A 17,775-nucleotide genomic window follows, 5' to 3' on the forward strand; every position below is an offset into this window, starting at 1 on the left:
GGGGGGCTGCCCCGTTGAGAATCCAGCAGCTGAAGAGGGGACCATCTCCATCTGGGGAGGGGTATGCAGCCATTCAGCCCCTGATAACTCAAAAGCTCTCAAGCAAAGAGGCAGGGCCCATCCCTGGAGAAGCTCCCAGGACACTGCTTTCCTTTATGCTGACCGCAAAGTGGACCAAAGATTCCCACTGACATTAAGGCTGTCGAAATGATGCTGGTTCAGGCTCTCTTCTTTTTTTTCCCCTGGATTATTGCTCCTACAGGCTACAAATCCTGCTTCTAGCCTCAAATAGCTTTCAATCTAACATTTATGCTCCTACCCATTACCTGAGGGATCTTTACAAAATGTATCCTCCTCTTTGCCAAAAGGATGCAGCTCAACCTTGTCTGAGTCTCCTGGTGTATTAGGCAGGGTTCTCCAGAGAAACAGGACCAGTGGAATATACATATATGTGTGTGTACAGATATATACACACCTTCTGTGAATGCAGCACATGCAGGTCTGGGTTACTCAAGGGGAAAGTTAGACTACTTACAGTAATGAATGAGCTGCACGTGCTCCAGGCAACCATCCATAAATATTATATATTATATATATATACACACACACACACAGATCTATAATCTAGAAAGAGATTTATTATAAGGTATAGGCTCACGTAATTATGGAGGCTGAGGAGTCCCCGATCTGTCATCTGCAAGCTGGAGACCCAGGAAGCCCGGTGGTGTAGTTGAAGGCCTGAGGGCCAGGACCACTGTGAGCAGATCAATATCCCAGCCCAGCAGTCAGGTAGAGAGTGAATTCACCCTTCCTCTACCTTTGTGTCCTATTCAAGCTGTCAACCAATTGGATGATGCCTCTCCTCACTGGTGAGGGTGATCTGCTCTACTCAGTCCGCCAATTCAAATGCTAACCTCTTCCCGAAACAGCCTCACAGACACACCAGAAATAATGTTTAACCAGCCAGCTGGGCATCCTGTGGCCCAGTCCAGTTGACACATAAAATTCACCATCACACTGGGGCTCTGATCCCATTTCCCACCTCATCTCTCATCCCTTCCTTGTGTTCCAGCCCTTCTGTGGCTCCCTGGACTCTGTTCCTTGTCACATCTCCCTGCCTTCACACAGGCCATTCTTTCTGCCAAAGTTCTCCTTCCAGTTCCCACCTCTATTCCACTTGCCTTCCAACAAAAGTCTAGACAGCAGGAGAATAATGGCATGGACTCTGGAGTCAAGCAGGCCTGGGATCAATTCATTTTAATTCCACAAATATTCACTCAATACCTTCTCTGGGCCACCGGGGATGTAATTCTGCTACTATTGCGTGTGAGGCCTTGGCACAGTTACCTAACACCTCTAACCCTCAGTTTACACATCTGTAAAATAAGAAATAACACAGAGAAAGCTTTTAGCATGGAGCCTGGCACATATAAACCTTCCATGAACATGAGATGTTCTAATTACTATTTTTATCATTCTTTAAGGTTGAATTCAAGCTTGATGACCTTTTCCCCGAAGGATTTCGTCCCCAACTTCACCCTCTCCAACCACAACCTCCCCGGGTGTATGACACATGCCTCCATTCCTGTCTTCACACAGAGCATTTACCCTGTTGTGTAATCATCTGATCCCCCACTGGTCTTGGATGAGAACTGTGTCTCCTCCCTTCCTATTTTCCAAGTGCCCAGGGAAGGGCTTGTGCCCGACATTCATTGACACCATGGAGCACCAACCCTTCAGAGGGAGGAGATAACCCCGGAAGTGGGTGATAGGCTCTTATTCTTTCCCCCATGCATCCACTCCTCTTGCCTCTCCTGCCAGTGTCTTGAAAGGCTGTGCCAGGCTTGGCTGCAGGCTGCAGGCTGCTCAGGGAGATGGACCTGCCATGGCAACCTTTTATGGGAGGGTGAATTGGGAAAACAAAATCCTGAGCAGTCCATTCATCTCAAGTCTTGCTTCTCACACTGTACCTAAAATGAATAGATGCCAGCAGAAAGCATCCCATCCACATGGGAAGAGCAAGAATAACGAAATCAATACCTCCAGCATCCAACCATTCACTCGCATTTACATTAAAAATTTGTGTGTGCGGGCACTTTAATGCTCCCTGTCCTTCTTTTTAAAGGAGTAAAGTCAAGTTGGACAAATGGCTCCGGAGACCAGCCTGACCATCTTGGCCTCTCTGAGGCAGCTCTGGCAGTCATAGGGGTCAGCTATGTGCTCAAGTGCAATATCTCCACTACACACCAGCTTATGGGGGGCCAACTTAGAGGCTTAATGGGCACCTCCCTTCCACCGCCTTCAGTCCAAACAGCATTCTGTACCCTGTCTACCTCCAAAGTGTCATATTCCACAATGTTGTGACTTTTTGTGAGCCACTTCCTCTAATCTTCATTCAAGATGTGATCCTGAGGCTGGGCTCATTTCTCCCCACTCGGGTCCCCTTTATGGACTGAATTTTGTCTCCCCAAAATTCATATGTTGAAGTCCTCATGCTCAGTACCTGAGAATATGACTGTATTGGGAGATTAGGTGTTTAAAGAGGCAACTGGGTTAAATGAGGGGGGCCTAATCCAACATGATTGGTGTCCTTCTAAGAAGAGAGAAAGGCACACTAGGAATGTGTGGGCACAGAGGAAAGTGAAGACAGAAGAAGATAGCCATCCACAAGCCAAGGCAAGAAGCTGCGGGAGAAACCAGCCCTACCAACACCGTGATCTTGGACTTCCAGCCTCCAGAACTGTGAGAAAATAAATTTCTGTTGTTTAAGCCCCCCATTCTGTAGTGTTCTGTTATGACAGCCCTAGGAGACTAATACGCATCCCAAAGGGTCGCCTCACTCCCTGATTATGGCAGTTGCCTGCATTCTATCCATCGAATTGCAATTTCTGTTGGTACAGCTATTTGCCCGTTGGGGTGATGGCCGTGGCTCATTCCCTTTTCTTGTGCCTAGCACTAGAGAAAACCCTGGAATTGATACCTGCGAGATAAGCATTTGCTGAATTAATGAGCGATGCTGCTGTGACGGAAGCTCTAGGAGCATCATCAGAAAGACAGGAACCTTCTCTTTTGGCATAAGTGATCTTTTCACTCAACTTGCAAACTAAATAAGCTGGATAGACATCCCAGGTGCACAGCTGGAGACAGGGGTGCTACGAGAAGCCTCTTTTCCTAATTTTGAACTGGCAAGGCTTCATGATTTGGTAAACTCAGTGGTCATTTTGTTCTTTTTCAGGCTTTGTGGTATCAGTGAATTGCTATTTTAGACTCTCAATGTCTTTTTCTTATCCTCTTTATTGGTCTCTTCAGGCTCTCTCCCACTCCACCCCTCTCCTCCCAAGGGCTCCCAATGGCCCTCGCAGACCTGCTCCAAGTGGAGAAAGTGTTCAGTTTCTGGTCCCTTACCCTTTACCCACCTCAGCAAAGCGCTTAGCAGCCACATCTGTGGGCCTTAATTTCCCCATAAACACAAATGTTGAAGCAGCTTACCACAGCTCTGGTAGAGCACTTCCAAGCTCCCGTCCCTGCAGGCTGTGTGTGTGGGCCAGGCTTCCCCGCCGCCGCCGTTGGCAGAAATCAGAGTCCAGACAAGGAAGGCAGCCATGAAAGCCTTCATGGCGAGGGTGTGTGAGTGACCAACAGAAGAATAACAGGCCCAATAAAAAGGGCTTTCAGGGCTCTTCCTCTCTCCTCACTGAGGGGGGTGACATGTTCAGTTTCACTTCTCATATATGTTCCTGGGGCACAACTGTGAGAACCAAAAGGCAGTTGGCAGAGGCATTTGAATACTGCTCCCCCAGGACCTCGGGCAGTTGAGCCAACAGGCTGAGGCTAGTCTGGGTCTGAGGTAGGTTGGATGGTGACTTTCTGCTTTCATGGGGAGGAGCTCGCAAGTGATGCATAACCTTATGCCTCGGGCCCCCACAAAACAGTCCTCCTTAGAGCCCATACTGCCAGGTGGAGCGGCGAACTCAGGAAAGGTAAAGCCCAGGCTACCATGTGTTTTCCATCAGCAGGCCCCACGTGTCTCCGCAGGCCTCTTATGTGGCCACAGACTAGGGACCTGGCTGGGGCTGTCAGGCAGCATTTGGCATTTGGAGGGCTGCAGAATGACATTTGGAATCTGGAATGAGGTGTTTGCCCTATTGGCATCTCTCCTCTGGCTTCAACCCCGCTCTCCAGACTAGGATTTCAGCAGTGAATTGTGCAGCTGCCAGAACAGGGCCTCGTTCTGGGAGGAGCAGATGTGGTCTCTGGAGACGAGGTGGAGGGAATAGCCCTGAAAAGGGAGCTATGTTCTATTTCTGGGTTCAGCTTGGTGGAATGGGTGGGGGAGAAGGCGGTTGTGAGGGCCTCCCTTTTAAGACTGGGGATTTAATTGTTTTGGTGCTGACCAGCACCAGGACACCAGGAGAAGGACCTAGGAGGGCAGTGCAGGGGGCAGATGTTCTGACAGAGAGCTCTGAGCAGCCACCAGCAGGCAAACCCGGTCAGCTGAGGACTGGGCCACAGATTTCTGTGAATCAAAGGACCTGGTGATAAAAAGAATCACTATTCAGGGATTGCATTGGCACTGGAAAACATTCAAAATTGACCACTGAACGGCTCTGGAGGCATGGTGGCGTGAGAGCAGCGGCTCTTGGATGGGAGTGGGCATCAGCGTCAGCTGAGGGCTTGTTAACACAGATCGTGGCTCCACACCTCGCACTTCTGCTTCAGGAGGGCGGGGGCAGGGCCTGAGAACTTGCCTCTCTAACAGGTTCCCAGCAATGCTGATGCTGCTGGTCTAGGGGCCACAGTTTGAGAATCTCTGCTTTACATTATAGGATTTGGTCTCTTGCAGAGTGTACAATTTTTAAAAACGATTTTATTTCTTAACAAAACATTCTTGTGCTATATGACGAACAAAATTTTGTATATCACATAGGCCTAAGGAGTAAGCTATTTCCTCTAAGGAGTTCTGCTTACTGAGAACAAGGATTTGACTGAAATAATCAGTTCTGGCTCACCCATATCAATCAATCAACGCACAGTGTCTTGAGGAGTTCTATAAGCAGAAGCTTTATGAAGACGAGAGAGTTTTATCAAGAATGTCCTGTTCCCTAACTACAGAATAAAATCAGAATCAGTTTATAAGAGTTATTTAAAATATGGTTATATACATGGAAATGGTAACCAAATATACTGTCAGGCTCTAATACTGACTTTCAACACCTTGGCACGTTGTGGCTAAGGAAGCTGTGCTGTTCTGGTCTCGTTCAGATTTCTCTTCTACTGTGTTTGATAATCTTCTTCCTCTGTGCCTCGAGCTGCTTTCTTTTCCTAGATGTTTGCTTTGCAGTAGTACCTTTCTTTCCTTGCAGGGTAAAAATGTCATCAGGATGGCTGTCACTAAAAGTGTTCTTCAGAAGAAAACTAATGTTTAAGGAACGACTTTTGTAGCTGTTGTGGTTGAGGAGGAGTGGCCCTGAGCTAACATCTGTTGCCAATCTTCCTCTATTTTGTATGTGGGACATCACCACAGCGTGGCTTGATGAGCAGTGTGTAGGTCTGTACCTGGGATCCGAACTCACAAACTCCGGGTCAATGAAGTGGAGCATGTGACCTTAACCACTATGCCACTGGGCTGGCCCCATAAGGAGAGATTTTAAGAATAAAAGATGACACAACCAGAAGGACCTACAACTAGAATATACAACTATATACTGATGGGGGACTTTGGGGAGAAGAAAAAGAAGAAGAAAAAGAAAAAGAAGATTGGCAATAGATGTTAGCTCAGGTGCCAATCTTTAAAAAAAAAAAAAGAAGAAAAGGTGAGACTGTGACAGCAAGAGTCCAGCTACATGAGTGAGTAAAGGTGAAGCTGCTCCACATGAGGAGATAAGATGGACTAGGTTTTGCTGCAGAGAACAGGGAAAAGAAAAGAGGAAGGAGTGAGGGGAGGGAGAAGTGAGCCGGAGCAGGGCTGCTGTAGGGGAGAGAAGCAGCCTGTCTGTAGGAGGGACGAGCTGAAGGTCTTGTAAGAACAGATTCTAAAGTTTTTGTCGTGTGGGTGCTCTGTGACAGCCCTCTCTGCTCTGTCACCACACAAGTTAAGTGGAGATTGTACTTCAGCGAACTTAGGAAAGGGCAGAGGTTCATGTTTACATCAAAGAGACGTGGCAATACAGCCCCCTTGGGAAAGTGAACGGATCTGGGGGTGGGCACTGCACTTCCACACTGCATGGAAGGGGCTTTGGGCCAATTTCACGTGCCAGCAGATGGCAGATAGCCCTAACTATTCTTTAACACTAAACACTGATAATACAGCATTCTTTGTCTCTGATGGCAAATGTGTTTTCCTCATCGTCGTGTTCAACCATGGCTGCTCTCCTTTAATGCTCCTTAGATGTTTATTATATTAGGCAACGGCTTCCCTTCGTATAGCACTGCCACTGCTCCTTTCCTCTCTTTCTGCCACACTATAGTGGGAAGAGACAGGTTTGATCTCTTCTTGCGATGGTCTTCCAGATTGAGTGCAACCTAAAAACAGCTCCCCTAGTGTGCAGAAGTCAGGAAGCCATGCTACTTCCTGTGTAACACTATTTAGCAGCCACCTGGGCTGACTGCTGAGCTTTTACTCTGACTATTTTCACACCCACTGTTATGTGGGCTACACCAATATCTTGTAGAGCTGTCGCCAGCCTAGTGAGCTTTGCAGAAGAGTCTTTCCACAGTCTCCCAGACTTCTAGAAGACTCCTCCCAAGGAAAGTGTGAGATCCCCATAAAGCCCACTGGATTCTTAATATCATATATTATGTGTATGTACCTGACAGAGAGTGTAAAAACAGCCTGCTTTCTACAGAAAACAGGGAACAGTTCATCTATTTGTCTACTTACTTCAGATTCATTCACTCATTTATTCAGCAAATATTTATTAAGCTTTCCAACGTGCTAGATAGAACTCCATGCACCAGGAATACAGTAAAACAAAGTCCCTATTTTCACAGAGCTTAATTCCTAGTGGGAGGAGACAGCCAACAAATTTGTTTGGTACAACTATTTTATAAAAGAAAAGAGACTTCACTTCTTGAAAAATTGCCTGGGTTTCACATAGAAAATTGGACTGTGCTTACTGAAATGTTTTCAGCTCACTATTGCATGTATACACTCAACCCTTTAATTTTTTTTTTTAATTTGCCCCAGACTGGTCGTTCATCAGGGCTTTCCAATAGCTGTTTGCTCCAACAGACAAGCTGTAGCAAGTCTATCTGAAAAACTGCCTTCTCCAATTTCCTTCTTATTGCTCCATTTATTATCATTATTAATGTTTAGTTATTCTGGGGATATAATATGTAAAGTACTTGGTTCCTAAATGGGTCTATAAATTCTGTGACAAACTACAAACAGAAATGATTTTTGCTTGTTTGAGAAACAGGTACTCTGGGCCAAGGAAGAGGTGGGCTTTCTAGAGGATTCTGATCAGTTTCCCAATGATCAAAAGGGCAACAAATTGCAGTATCTGATCAAAGCAGGAGAAACTGCCCTGAGATTCAGAGAAGGTAAGATAGTCTGAAAAGACTACATTGTCTAAACATTCTCTACAGCTTGGGATAAATTAGCAACTTCTTGATAAAACTCTCCTTACATTGGGAACGCACTCAAGATTTCATTCTGATAAGACTGAAGTGATTTTAACAAGCTGAAGGTAAGGCATTAGGGAGGAAACCAGAAGTGTGGTAAAGAATGGAGAGACTTCTTTGACGCGATCTGAAGAGCGCTCCTAATTTGCCGTTGTCACCTGACCCCCAAGCTCAGGATTCAATACTTACCTCCAACTCCAGTTGGTCCCACAACTTCCAGCTGGTCACTATGGGAATTGCACTTGGCACAGTCAGTCCAAATTATTTGAGAGCACATTTTGCTGGACTGGCAGGTGGTAGTTGGAATAAAATAATTTACCTGTTCTTTGCAGCAGACCCCTGGAAATTTTCTTGACTTCTCTCTCCTGCTGTAGCTGCTGGATTCGCCTAGAATTCTTCTGAAGTATCATGGAGAGTTCTCTATTACCCGAAGTAGTCAGTTTACTCAGCAGTAATTTTAAGGTGTGAATAATAATCTTTGAAGTAGCCTGTGTTTTTCTACTCTGGAATGAATACGAATAGCCAAGTGAGCGGGACCCTACAATTTGCGGGGCACTATTCTGAGCACTTTAATGTATATTCTCTCACTTACTGAAGTCTCACAAAAGAGGCAGCTGCCGCTCCGTGACTCCCCATCCACAACTTCGAAATCTCAAAGTCTTGAGAAATAAAAGATTTCCTTTTTTTTTTGGAATATTCTTTTGGTGGAAAAAGTCTCATCAGTTTAGTAATCCTAATGTACAGTCTTAATTTATCTCACCTAGATGAATAGCAATTTGTTTTATTGCAGAAATATTAACCTGATTGGTTAATGGGTAATGGACCCTGCACCGGTGCCCACTGGGGTATTAGGAAATATAAACCCCACTACCTTTCTAAAATAAAGAAATTCTGAATTTTAAAATACAGCTGTACCCGAAGGTTTCAGTTAAGCGATTCCGCACTTGTTTTGTGATGATTTCCATTCTCCAGGTGAGGAAACTGAGGCATAGTTTGTAACTAGTCCGAGATCACACATATGGTGGGGCAAAGTTGAAAGTCAGTTAGACTCCAGAGCCCAAGTTCTCGACCCCTGAGAAAATGGCCTCTGCTCCTCTGCCTTCATGCTCGCTCACCTTCCCTTCTAGTGATATCAAAGCAAATCATCTCCAGTCCTTGGAAACTAAGGAGCCTTGGCCTCTGTAGCTTCACGGGGCAGGCTTGACCCTAGCTCTCTCTCTGTCAGAGAAGAATTGCAAGAATGGCAGTGAGGGGTGTGCAAATTGGAGCAATGCAAAAGGAAACAGTTTTGCAGTTAGATAGCCCCTGGCTGAAATCTCGCCTCTACTGTGTGGCATTGGCAAGTCACATAACCTCTCTGAATGTAAGTTTCTTTACCTTTGAAAAGGTCAACAATAATCAATAGTAGCTGTTTTTATTAATATTTTTATTTTTAGAGTAAACTAGATACTGGGAGATGCCTTGAGCGACAGGCTCAAGAGTTTCTCAGTAATCTAGTTTGCAGGCTTTGCTCTTCAGTCAAAGTCAGGCCCTACACCCCATGGCAAGTGACTAAATGGATGGGCCTATGTGGGACATAAATATCTTCTCATTAGAAGAAATATCTTCCCATTAGAAATGTGAAGTGACAAAGGAAAACAGGACCTTGAAAGTTCAGAAGAGAGAGGCCATGGAAGGTGCCTGGTGAAATGGCGAGCCCTTGAAAGAGTCTAATGAATGGCCCCTTTCCTCTCTCTGCTGGACACCACTGAAACAAAGGGTCAGCCAATTTCACGGCAAGTCGCTTAATATTCAGAAACTGAGCTCTCTGCTTTTCCTTTGAAGCTTGGATGTGTCAGCTCCAATTGTAAGGTTATTGGTGAATAAAGCGGGGAAAAAGCACTTTGTACTTTTCAGGCAAAACATGGCTGTGGCCTCTGCTCACCTGGAATTTAATTGTGTTAAAAAGCCATGGCTCTGAGTCGTCACTTCTTGCTGAAAAAGCTGATCTTTCCTTTGTTTGAGCTTTTGAACTGCAAGACTGGAGGCTCCCCAACAGGGACTCAAAGATGAAGTCACTTAAAAATAGTCTGTCCACCACCAGGTGCTTCCATTTGATTGTGCAAGGATCTCTCATTCCATCCATGTCTGTCCATCCCTAGTCCCTCTGCCCCCTGCCTGGGGGGTGCTCCTCATGGTCTCCCAGGATCTACTCCAGCCCTCTCTCAAATCCATTCTCCAGGCGGCACCCAGACTTGCCCCGCTGAGATGCAAGTCTGTGAAGAGATGCCCTGCCAAAGCGCTTCAGTGGTGCCCCCTGAACGTGTCCACAAGGCCTTGCCTGGTGTGGTCTCTCCCGCTCCAGCCCCGTGACCCTCACTCAGTTCCTATAGTGACCTGCTCTCCACTGTCCCAGCCTCTCTAGAAGATGACATTGCCTCGCTCTGGAAAGTTCTGGTCCCCTTCCTTGCCTGGGCTCCAGTCAGAGCTCTGCTCAACACTTGCTTCCTGGAGAAAGCTTCTCTGCCATGACGGGGCGCCTCCCCCTAAAACAGGCTGTGCAGCCAGGGGACGTCACCTCTTCACAGCACTGCTCACAGGCTCATTCATTAAGGTCAGATTCCCTCGCAATGTACCAGGAAATCTGCCTCCCTCACTCCTTCCCCTCTTTCCTTCTTTTTCTTTCTCTTTTATTCCCCCTTCACGATTGTACACCCAGTGCCTAGGTACATAAGAGGGACTCAATGAAACAGTTCAGTCTGAGTGGATGAAATACAGAGGGTGGCTATGGCCCAAAAAGCTCGTCCTCTTGGCCTAGGCAACTGGACTTCTGGACTCAGTGGGCCATACAAGTGAGGCAAAGCAAGGAGCTCTCCCTCACCCAAGAGTTTATGATCCCCAAGAAGTTAACAAAGTGTGACATCTTTTTCCAAAAGTACATTACAGTTTCCTTTTCTTTCTTTTGATTCTCATTCTTAAAGTAATATTTCTAACTGAAGGACTTTGGGGATATACAGGAAAACCCTTCCCTTTAGAGAGATGGGGCAGGGAACCTGGAGAGAGAGGAAAAATAATCACCCATAATCTTGATACCCAGAGATAATCACTATTGACATCTTGTGAAATATTCTTTCAACCTCCCCGCCCAGGATCATACTATACAAACTGCACATTCTGTAACATACTACACTGCTTACACTGGTCATTTAGAACCCTCACATATATGGTGAGTTTGACAGGGGTGTCAAGACCATTCAATGGTAAATGATAGATTTTTCAATATAGGGTGATGGGAAAACTAGATAGCCATATGCAAAAGAATGAAGTCGGACCCTTAGCTTACACCATATACAAAAATTAACTCAAAACGAATCAGATTTAAACTTAAGAGTTAAAACTATAAAACCCTTAGAAGAAAATATAAGGGTAAATCTTCATGACATTGGACTGGCAATAACCTCTTGGATATGACACTGAAAGCACAGTCAAGAAAAGAAAAATTAGACAAACAGACATCATCAAAATTAAAAACTTTTGTGCATGAAAGGACACTATCAAGAGAGTGAAAAGATAGTACACAGGATGGGAGAAAATAATTGCAAATCATACATCTGATAAGGGATAAATATTGAATATATATAAAGAACACCTGCAACTCAACAACAAAACAAATAATCCAATTCAAAAAAGGGCCAAGGACTTGAATAGGCATTTCTCCAAAGAAGATCTACAATACATGAAAACATGCTCAACATCATTAGTCGTTAGGGAAATTTAGATCAAAACTACAATGAAATACCACTTCTTACACATTAGGGTGGCTATTATATACATATATAAAATGATACAATGGAAAATAACAAGTGTTGGTGAGGATGTTGAAAAATTTGAACCCTTGTGCATGGTGGGGGAATGTAAAACGCTGCTGCCACTGTGGAAAACAGTTTAGCGGTTCTTCAGAAAGTTAAACAGAATTACTATATGATGCCACAATTCCACTCCTAGGTATGAATTGAAAGCAGAGATTCAAACAGATACTTGTACATCAATGTTCATATCAGCACTATTCACAATAGCCAAATGGTGGAAACAACCCAAATGTCCATTAACAGATGAATGTATAAACAAACTGTGGTACATACATACAATGGAATATTACTGAAGCTTTAAAAAGGAATGAAATTCTGATACTTGCTACAACATGGATGAACCTTGAAAACACTATGCTGAGTGAAAGAAGCTAGACACAGAAGGACAAATGTATGATTTCACTTATCTGAGTTTCCTAGAATAGGCAAATTCATAGAGACAGAAAGTAGAGTAGAAATTACTAGGGACTTGGGGGAGGGAGAGATGGGGAGTTGCTATTTAATGGTTATAGGATATTTGCTTGGGGTAGTGAAAAAAATTGAGCTAAACTAGCGCTAATAACTTTTTATTTTGCAATAAATGGCTTTAGAAAATAAATTCCAAACTACCGTCTACTATTGCTGTAATTGTTTTTAAAGGAAGGATATTTTAACACCAAAAGAGGGGAAGAAAGATTCTCAGCTTAAAAGAGAATTCTTCACAATGAAGACAATTGGCAACCTCACACCGACATTTGTATTATTCTTATTTTTTTTGGTCCTGGTAAAAATATTTCATGTCCCGCCTTGCGTTTGTGGGCGGGCATTTCCAAACCACTGCTCATCACCTCAAAAAGGTATTTTGAGCTGAGTTGATGCCGACACTGGGGTCATTTTATTGTGGTGTAGAGCCATGCATGATCCTATATGGCACCATCTAAATTCTTTACATTATCCCTGGAATATATACTATGAATTTTATGCTGAAATTCTATACGTAATTTTTGCAAAAGTCTAACAATCTGTGCTAGGCAGTGAAGGCAGGGATATTCTAGAAGTATATTTCTATAACATTTGCGTGTTTTACAATGACCACATACCACTTGTGCAATTTAAAAAGAAAAGTTAAAAATAGTGTTCAACTCGTTGCTGCAAGCCGAGATTGTTACTTTCATTTTTAGTACCATTTCCCCAAACGTTAAAGGCCATCTACAGGGTCTTCAAAGCCAGCTTCCTGTTGTGGCATCACCATTTTTGTGCTTCTTTAATTTTCACACTTTCCACGGCAGGAGGAAACTTTAGAGTGATGTGCTGGTTTGATTTTTGTAAGAGCGGGATGTTTCGAGCTGCAGGGAGTTGTCTTTGGAAGATTTATCTAAGAGGTTAACACCGATTTGTCAGGAAATATTTAAATAAATCACGTCTTTCTTGAAATGTCACTTGTGCCAATTCATATATATTTCCTCCTTTATTGGACAGAACATCTCTCCTGAGCATCCCCCAGTGTCTGAATTTTCTCCAAGGATGGAGCTTCCAACCGTTGGTGAAAACGGAGGACACAGGCACGGCAGCAGCACTCTCGCGGCGCTGGTTTAACGTCAGGCGTGACCGTGGTCTGCCCTTTGGGAGAAAGGCAGAGCAGCGCCTCTCTGGAAGATAGCTTTGAGACCGTCCAACTTTGAACGTCTCTGGACCTCACCTCCCAGACTTCCCCTCACTGGAGACAGGAGGCCTGTTTGCATTGCGTATTTTTATTTAGAAGGTCAGTTGCAGCAATGAAGAAAAGCTGAAATAAACTGCTTTCTACAACCTTTTTTGCAATAGCTTTCACATTCAAGACGGAAGACGCCACTCAGTTCAAACTGGGAACAGATTTTAGAATGTCAGGGACAGCTGCGGAGTGATTCTCTCAAAGTCCCAGGGCCCAAAAATACTTGTCAGGCTGGGAGAGCAAGGAGAATGACGCTGTCCTCCAGCTGTTTGAAGAGAAATCAACGCCTCCAAAAGGTTCCCCGTAAAATCAGCCAATCCCCTCCTCTCCGCCAGCCAGCTCTCGGGCAGACCTCCCTGTTTCCACTCTCCCTGTTTCCACGCTGCAAACGCAGAAGCCACTCTTGACTCAGCCTCTCTCTGCCCTCTCGTGGCAGCGTGGGGTGGAAAGAGCGTGAGCCCGAAGAGGATGTGATGGCGGGATACCCGGCCTGGGTCATGCTTGCCCTGCGGTGAGAATCTTCACTTCACTGAGCCCCACTTTCCTTGCATGTGTCATGGCGATGATGGCTTCCATTTCCCAGGGTAGTTTCAGGATGAAATAAAGTAGTCCATGAAAGCATCTGCTGTACACTGGACATTCAATAAATGTTAAAAACAAAACAAAAAAACCCAAACCCCAAGCTCCTCTTTTTTGCGTTGTATCTCAGCCACATCCCTCCTTTGTTGTTCTCACTCCCCTCCTCAACCCGGGGCCTGTGGTCCCTTCTCCCCGGCTGGTGGAATGGGCTCCAGTCTGGTTGCTCAGCAGGAGTCTCTGCTTCCAAGTGCTCCTCTGTGCGGTGGGGAGGTGTTCTGAAGCCCCCCACCCCCCCCCTCACCCCCCCTCCTCCACCTCCACCCCCACCCCCACCTCCACCCCCACCCCCTACCGCCTCCTCCTGCACTGAACCCTTTGCATGATCTTGTCTGCCCTCAGGATGGAGTCAAGCTCCTTGGTTTGGTATTCTTGGCTTTCAGTTGATTTTCCCAGAGTAGTTCCAACCTTTCCCCTCAGAACTTTCCTGTTTGACCTCCCTGTTCACACCAAGTGGTTTGCCTCTGTCTCCTTTTGAGCAGGCCATGTGGGTCCCAGCTCCACGCCCTGTCTGTCCCCCTCTTCCCCCACTTCCTCTCCCTTCCTCTGCTTCACAGCTACTTTTCCACCATCGTCTCCCTACTGCCTTGGCCCCCGGTGGGCTCTCTGCTCTGGTGTCCGTCACACTACCTCAGCACCCCAAGGGCACTTATCAAAGGGTGCGCTCTATTTTATATGGGTTCTGTCCTCATCTGGACTTAGAGCTCCTTGAGGGACTGTAATATGCAACTTTAGACCTTTAGCATCTAGCAGAGTGCTGTTCACAGGACCAGGACATCTGGGTTACTGAGGAGAAGCAAAATGGGGTGTGTAAAAAGAAGGTTCCCCTGATCTGCCCCCCACACCCTCACGGATGCTATAGCACTATTGCGGATAATCGCTCGCTATTATTTCCATATGGGCTTCACTCTTCGTTTAGTCTTTAACAAGTTTTTATTAAGCACCTACTATGTGCTAGGCCCCAAGTTAGGCACTGGGGGTGCAATAGTGAAGAAAGCATTTCCTAAGTACATTTGCTTATAGAAGCTTTATTGCAATTCACTCTGTTCTCTGTATTTGTGAGCTTGACATATGTATATTAGACTTCACATGTAAGAGAGATTACAGTGTTCGTCTTTCTCTGACTTATGTCACTTAGCATAATGCTCTCCAGGTCCATCCGTGTTGTTGTAAATGGCAAGATTTCATTCTCTTTTTTAGTGCTGAATAATATTCCATTGTCTATATACCACATTTTCTCTATCCATTCATGCGTTGATGGACACTTAGATTGTTTCCATATCTTGACTATTGTAAATAATGCTGCACTAAACATGAGGGTGCATGTACCTTTTCGAATTAGTGTTTTCATTTTCTGTGGATAAATACCCAGAAGCAGAATTGCTGGATCATATGGTAGTTCTATTTTTAATTTTTTGAGGAGCTTCCATACTGTTTTCCATAGTGGCTGCACCAGTTTACATTCCCACCAACAGTGCACAAAGGATCTTTTCTCTTCACATCCTTGCCAACACTTGTTATTTCTAGTCTTTTTGATAACAGCCAGTCTAACAGGTGTGAGGTGATACCTCATTGTGGTTTTGATTTGCATTTCCCTGATGATTAGTGATGTAGAGCATCTTTGCATGGACCTGGAGGCCATCTGTATGTCTTCTTTGGAAAAATGTCTATTCAGATCTTCTGCCCATTTTTCAATCAGATTTTTTGTTGTTGTTGTTGAGTTATATGAATTCTTTATATATTTTGGATATTAGCCCCTTATCAGATATATGATTTGCAAATATTTTCTTCTATCAGTAAGTTGCATTATAACTTTGTTGATGGTTTTCTTTGCTGTACAGAAACATTTTAGTTTGATGCAGTCCCACTTGTTTAATTTTGCTTTTGTTGCTTTTGGTGCCAGATTTTAAAAAAACATCACCAAGACCTATGCCAAGGAGCTTGCTGCCTACATTTTCTTCTAGGAGTTTTATGGTTTCGGGTCTTATGTTTAGGTCTTTAATTGATTTTGAGTTAATTTTTGTGTATGGTGTAAGATAATGGTCCAGTTTCATTCTTTTGCAAGTGACTGTCCAGTTTCCCCAACACCACTTATTGAAGAGACTATCTTTTCCCACTATATGTTCTTGGCTCCTTGTCATAAATTAATTCAACATGTATGTGTGGGTTTATTTCTGGGCTCTCTATTCTTTTCTTTTGATCTATGTGTCTCTTTTTATGCTAATACCATACTGGTTTAATTACTATAGCTTTGTAATTAGTTTGAAATCAGGGAGCGTGATGCCTCAGCTTCGTTCTTCTTTCTCAAGATTGCTTTGGCTATTTTATGCAAGGGCCTTTTATGGTTCCATTCTAATTTTAGGATTAGTTATTCTATTTCTGTGAGAAATGCCATTGGAATTTTGATAGGAATTGCATTGTCTCTTTATATTGCTTTGGGTAGTATGAACAATATTAATTCTTTCAGTTCATGAGCATGGAATATCTTTCTATTTATTTGTATTGTCTTCAATTTCTTTCATTAAGATCTTGAGGTTTTCAATATACAGGTCTTTGAATTTCTTGGTTTAATTTATTTCTAGATATTTTATTCTTTTTGATCCAATTTTAAATGAGATTGTTATATTAATTTCTACTTCTGATAGTTCATTATTAGTGTATAGAAATGCAACAGATTTTTGTGTATTGATTTTGTATCCTGCGACTTTACTGAATTTATTAGTTCTGACTATTTTGTGATGGATTCTTTAAGGTTTTTTCTATATATACTATCATGTCAACTGCAAGTAGTGACAGTTTTATCTTCCTTTTTGGATGCCTTTTATTTTTTTTTCTTGCTTAATTGCTCTGGCTAGGACTTCTAATACTATGTTGAATAAAAGTGGTGAGAATGGGTATCCTTGTCTTGTTCTTGATCTTGGAGGAGCTTTTAGCTTTTCACCATTGAGTATGAGGTTAGCTGTGGACTTGTGATATATGACCTTTATTATGTTGAGGTACATTCCCCTGTAATCTCTTTGTTGAGAGATTTTATCATAAATGGATATTGAATTTTGTCAAATGCTTTTTCTGCATCTATTGAGATGATCATATGATTTTGTCCTTCAGTTTGTTAATGTGGTGTATCACTTTGCCTGATTTGTGGACATTGAATCATTCTTGCATCCATGGAATAAATCCCACTTCATCACAGTGTATGATTCTTTTAATGTATTGTTGAATTTGGTTTGCTAATGTTTTGTTAAGGATTTTTGCATCTATGTTCATCAGAGATATTGGCCTGTAATTTTCTTTCTTGTGACAACCTTGTCAGGTTTTGGTATCAGGGTAATGCTGGCCTTGTAAAATAAGTTTGGAAGAGTTCCTTCCTCTTCTCTTTTTTGGCAGAGTTTGAGAAAGATTGGCATTAATTTTTCTTTGAATATTTGGTAGAATTCACCGGTGAAACCATCTGCCCCTGGACTTTTATCTGTTAGGAGGTTTTTGATTACTGATTCAATCTTCTTAGTAATAATCAGTCTGTTAAGATTTTCTATTTCATCATGACTCAGTCTTTGCAGGTTGTATGTTTCTAGGACTTTATCCATTTCTTCTAGGTTGTGCTATTTGTTAGTGTAGTCTCATAATCCTTTGTATTTCTGTGACATCAGTTGTAAGATCTCTTTCATTTCTGATTTCATTTATTTGAGTCCTCTGTCTTTTTTCCTGGTCGGTCTAGCTAAAGTTTTGTCAATTTTGTTTATCTGTTCAAAGAACCAACTCTTAATCTCATTGTCCTTTTCTATAGTCTTTTTAGTCTCTATTTCACTTATTTCTGCTTTGACCTTTGTTATTTCCTTCCCTCTACTAACTTTGGTCTTTGTTTGTTCTTCTTTTTTTGGTTCCTTGACTGTAAAGTTAGGTTGTTTATTGAGACTTTTCTTGTTTCCTGAGGTGGGCATTTATCCCTATGAACTTCACTCTTAGAACTGCTTTTGC

General features: G+C 43.4%; 1 protein-coding gene and 1 long non-coding RNA gene across 2 annotated transcripts in view; one reads left to right on the forward strand and one right to left on the reverse strand.

The window, feature by feature from the left end:
- Positions 1-3,847, reverse strand: part of LY86 (lymphocyte antigen 86) — a 67,464-nt gene extending 63,617 nt beyond the window's left edge. The window contains exon 1 of the mRNA XM_014842687.3: positions 3,490-3,847. Within this exon, the coding sequence (XP_014698173.1) occupies positions 3,490-3,616 (127 nt within the window). The 5' untranslated portion in view covers positions 3,617-3,847. The remainder of the gene's footprint in view (positions 1-3,489) is intronic.
- On the forward strand, positions 3,740-13,813 carry LOC139045893 (uncharacterized). The gene is made up of 3 exons (XR_011505234.1): positions 3,740-3,847; positions 7,419-7,542; positions 12,930-13,813. It is a non-coding gene; the product is annotated as an uncharacterized lncRNA (long non-coding RNA).
- Positions 13,814-17,775: the final 3,962 nt, after the last annotated feature.

Source organism: Equus asinus, chromosome 8, assembly GCF_041296235.1.
Source record: "Equus asinus isolate D_3611 breed Donkey chromosome 8, EquAss-T2T_v2, whole genome shotgun sequence".
In the NCBI taxonomy this organism is placed as follows: domain Eukaryota; kingdom Metazoa; phylum Chordata; class Mammalia; order Perissodactyla; family Equidae; genus Equus; species Equus asinus.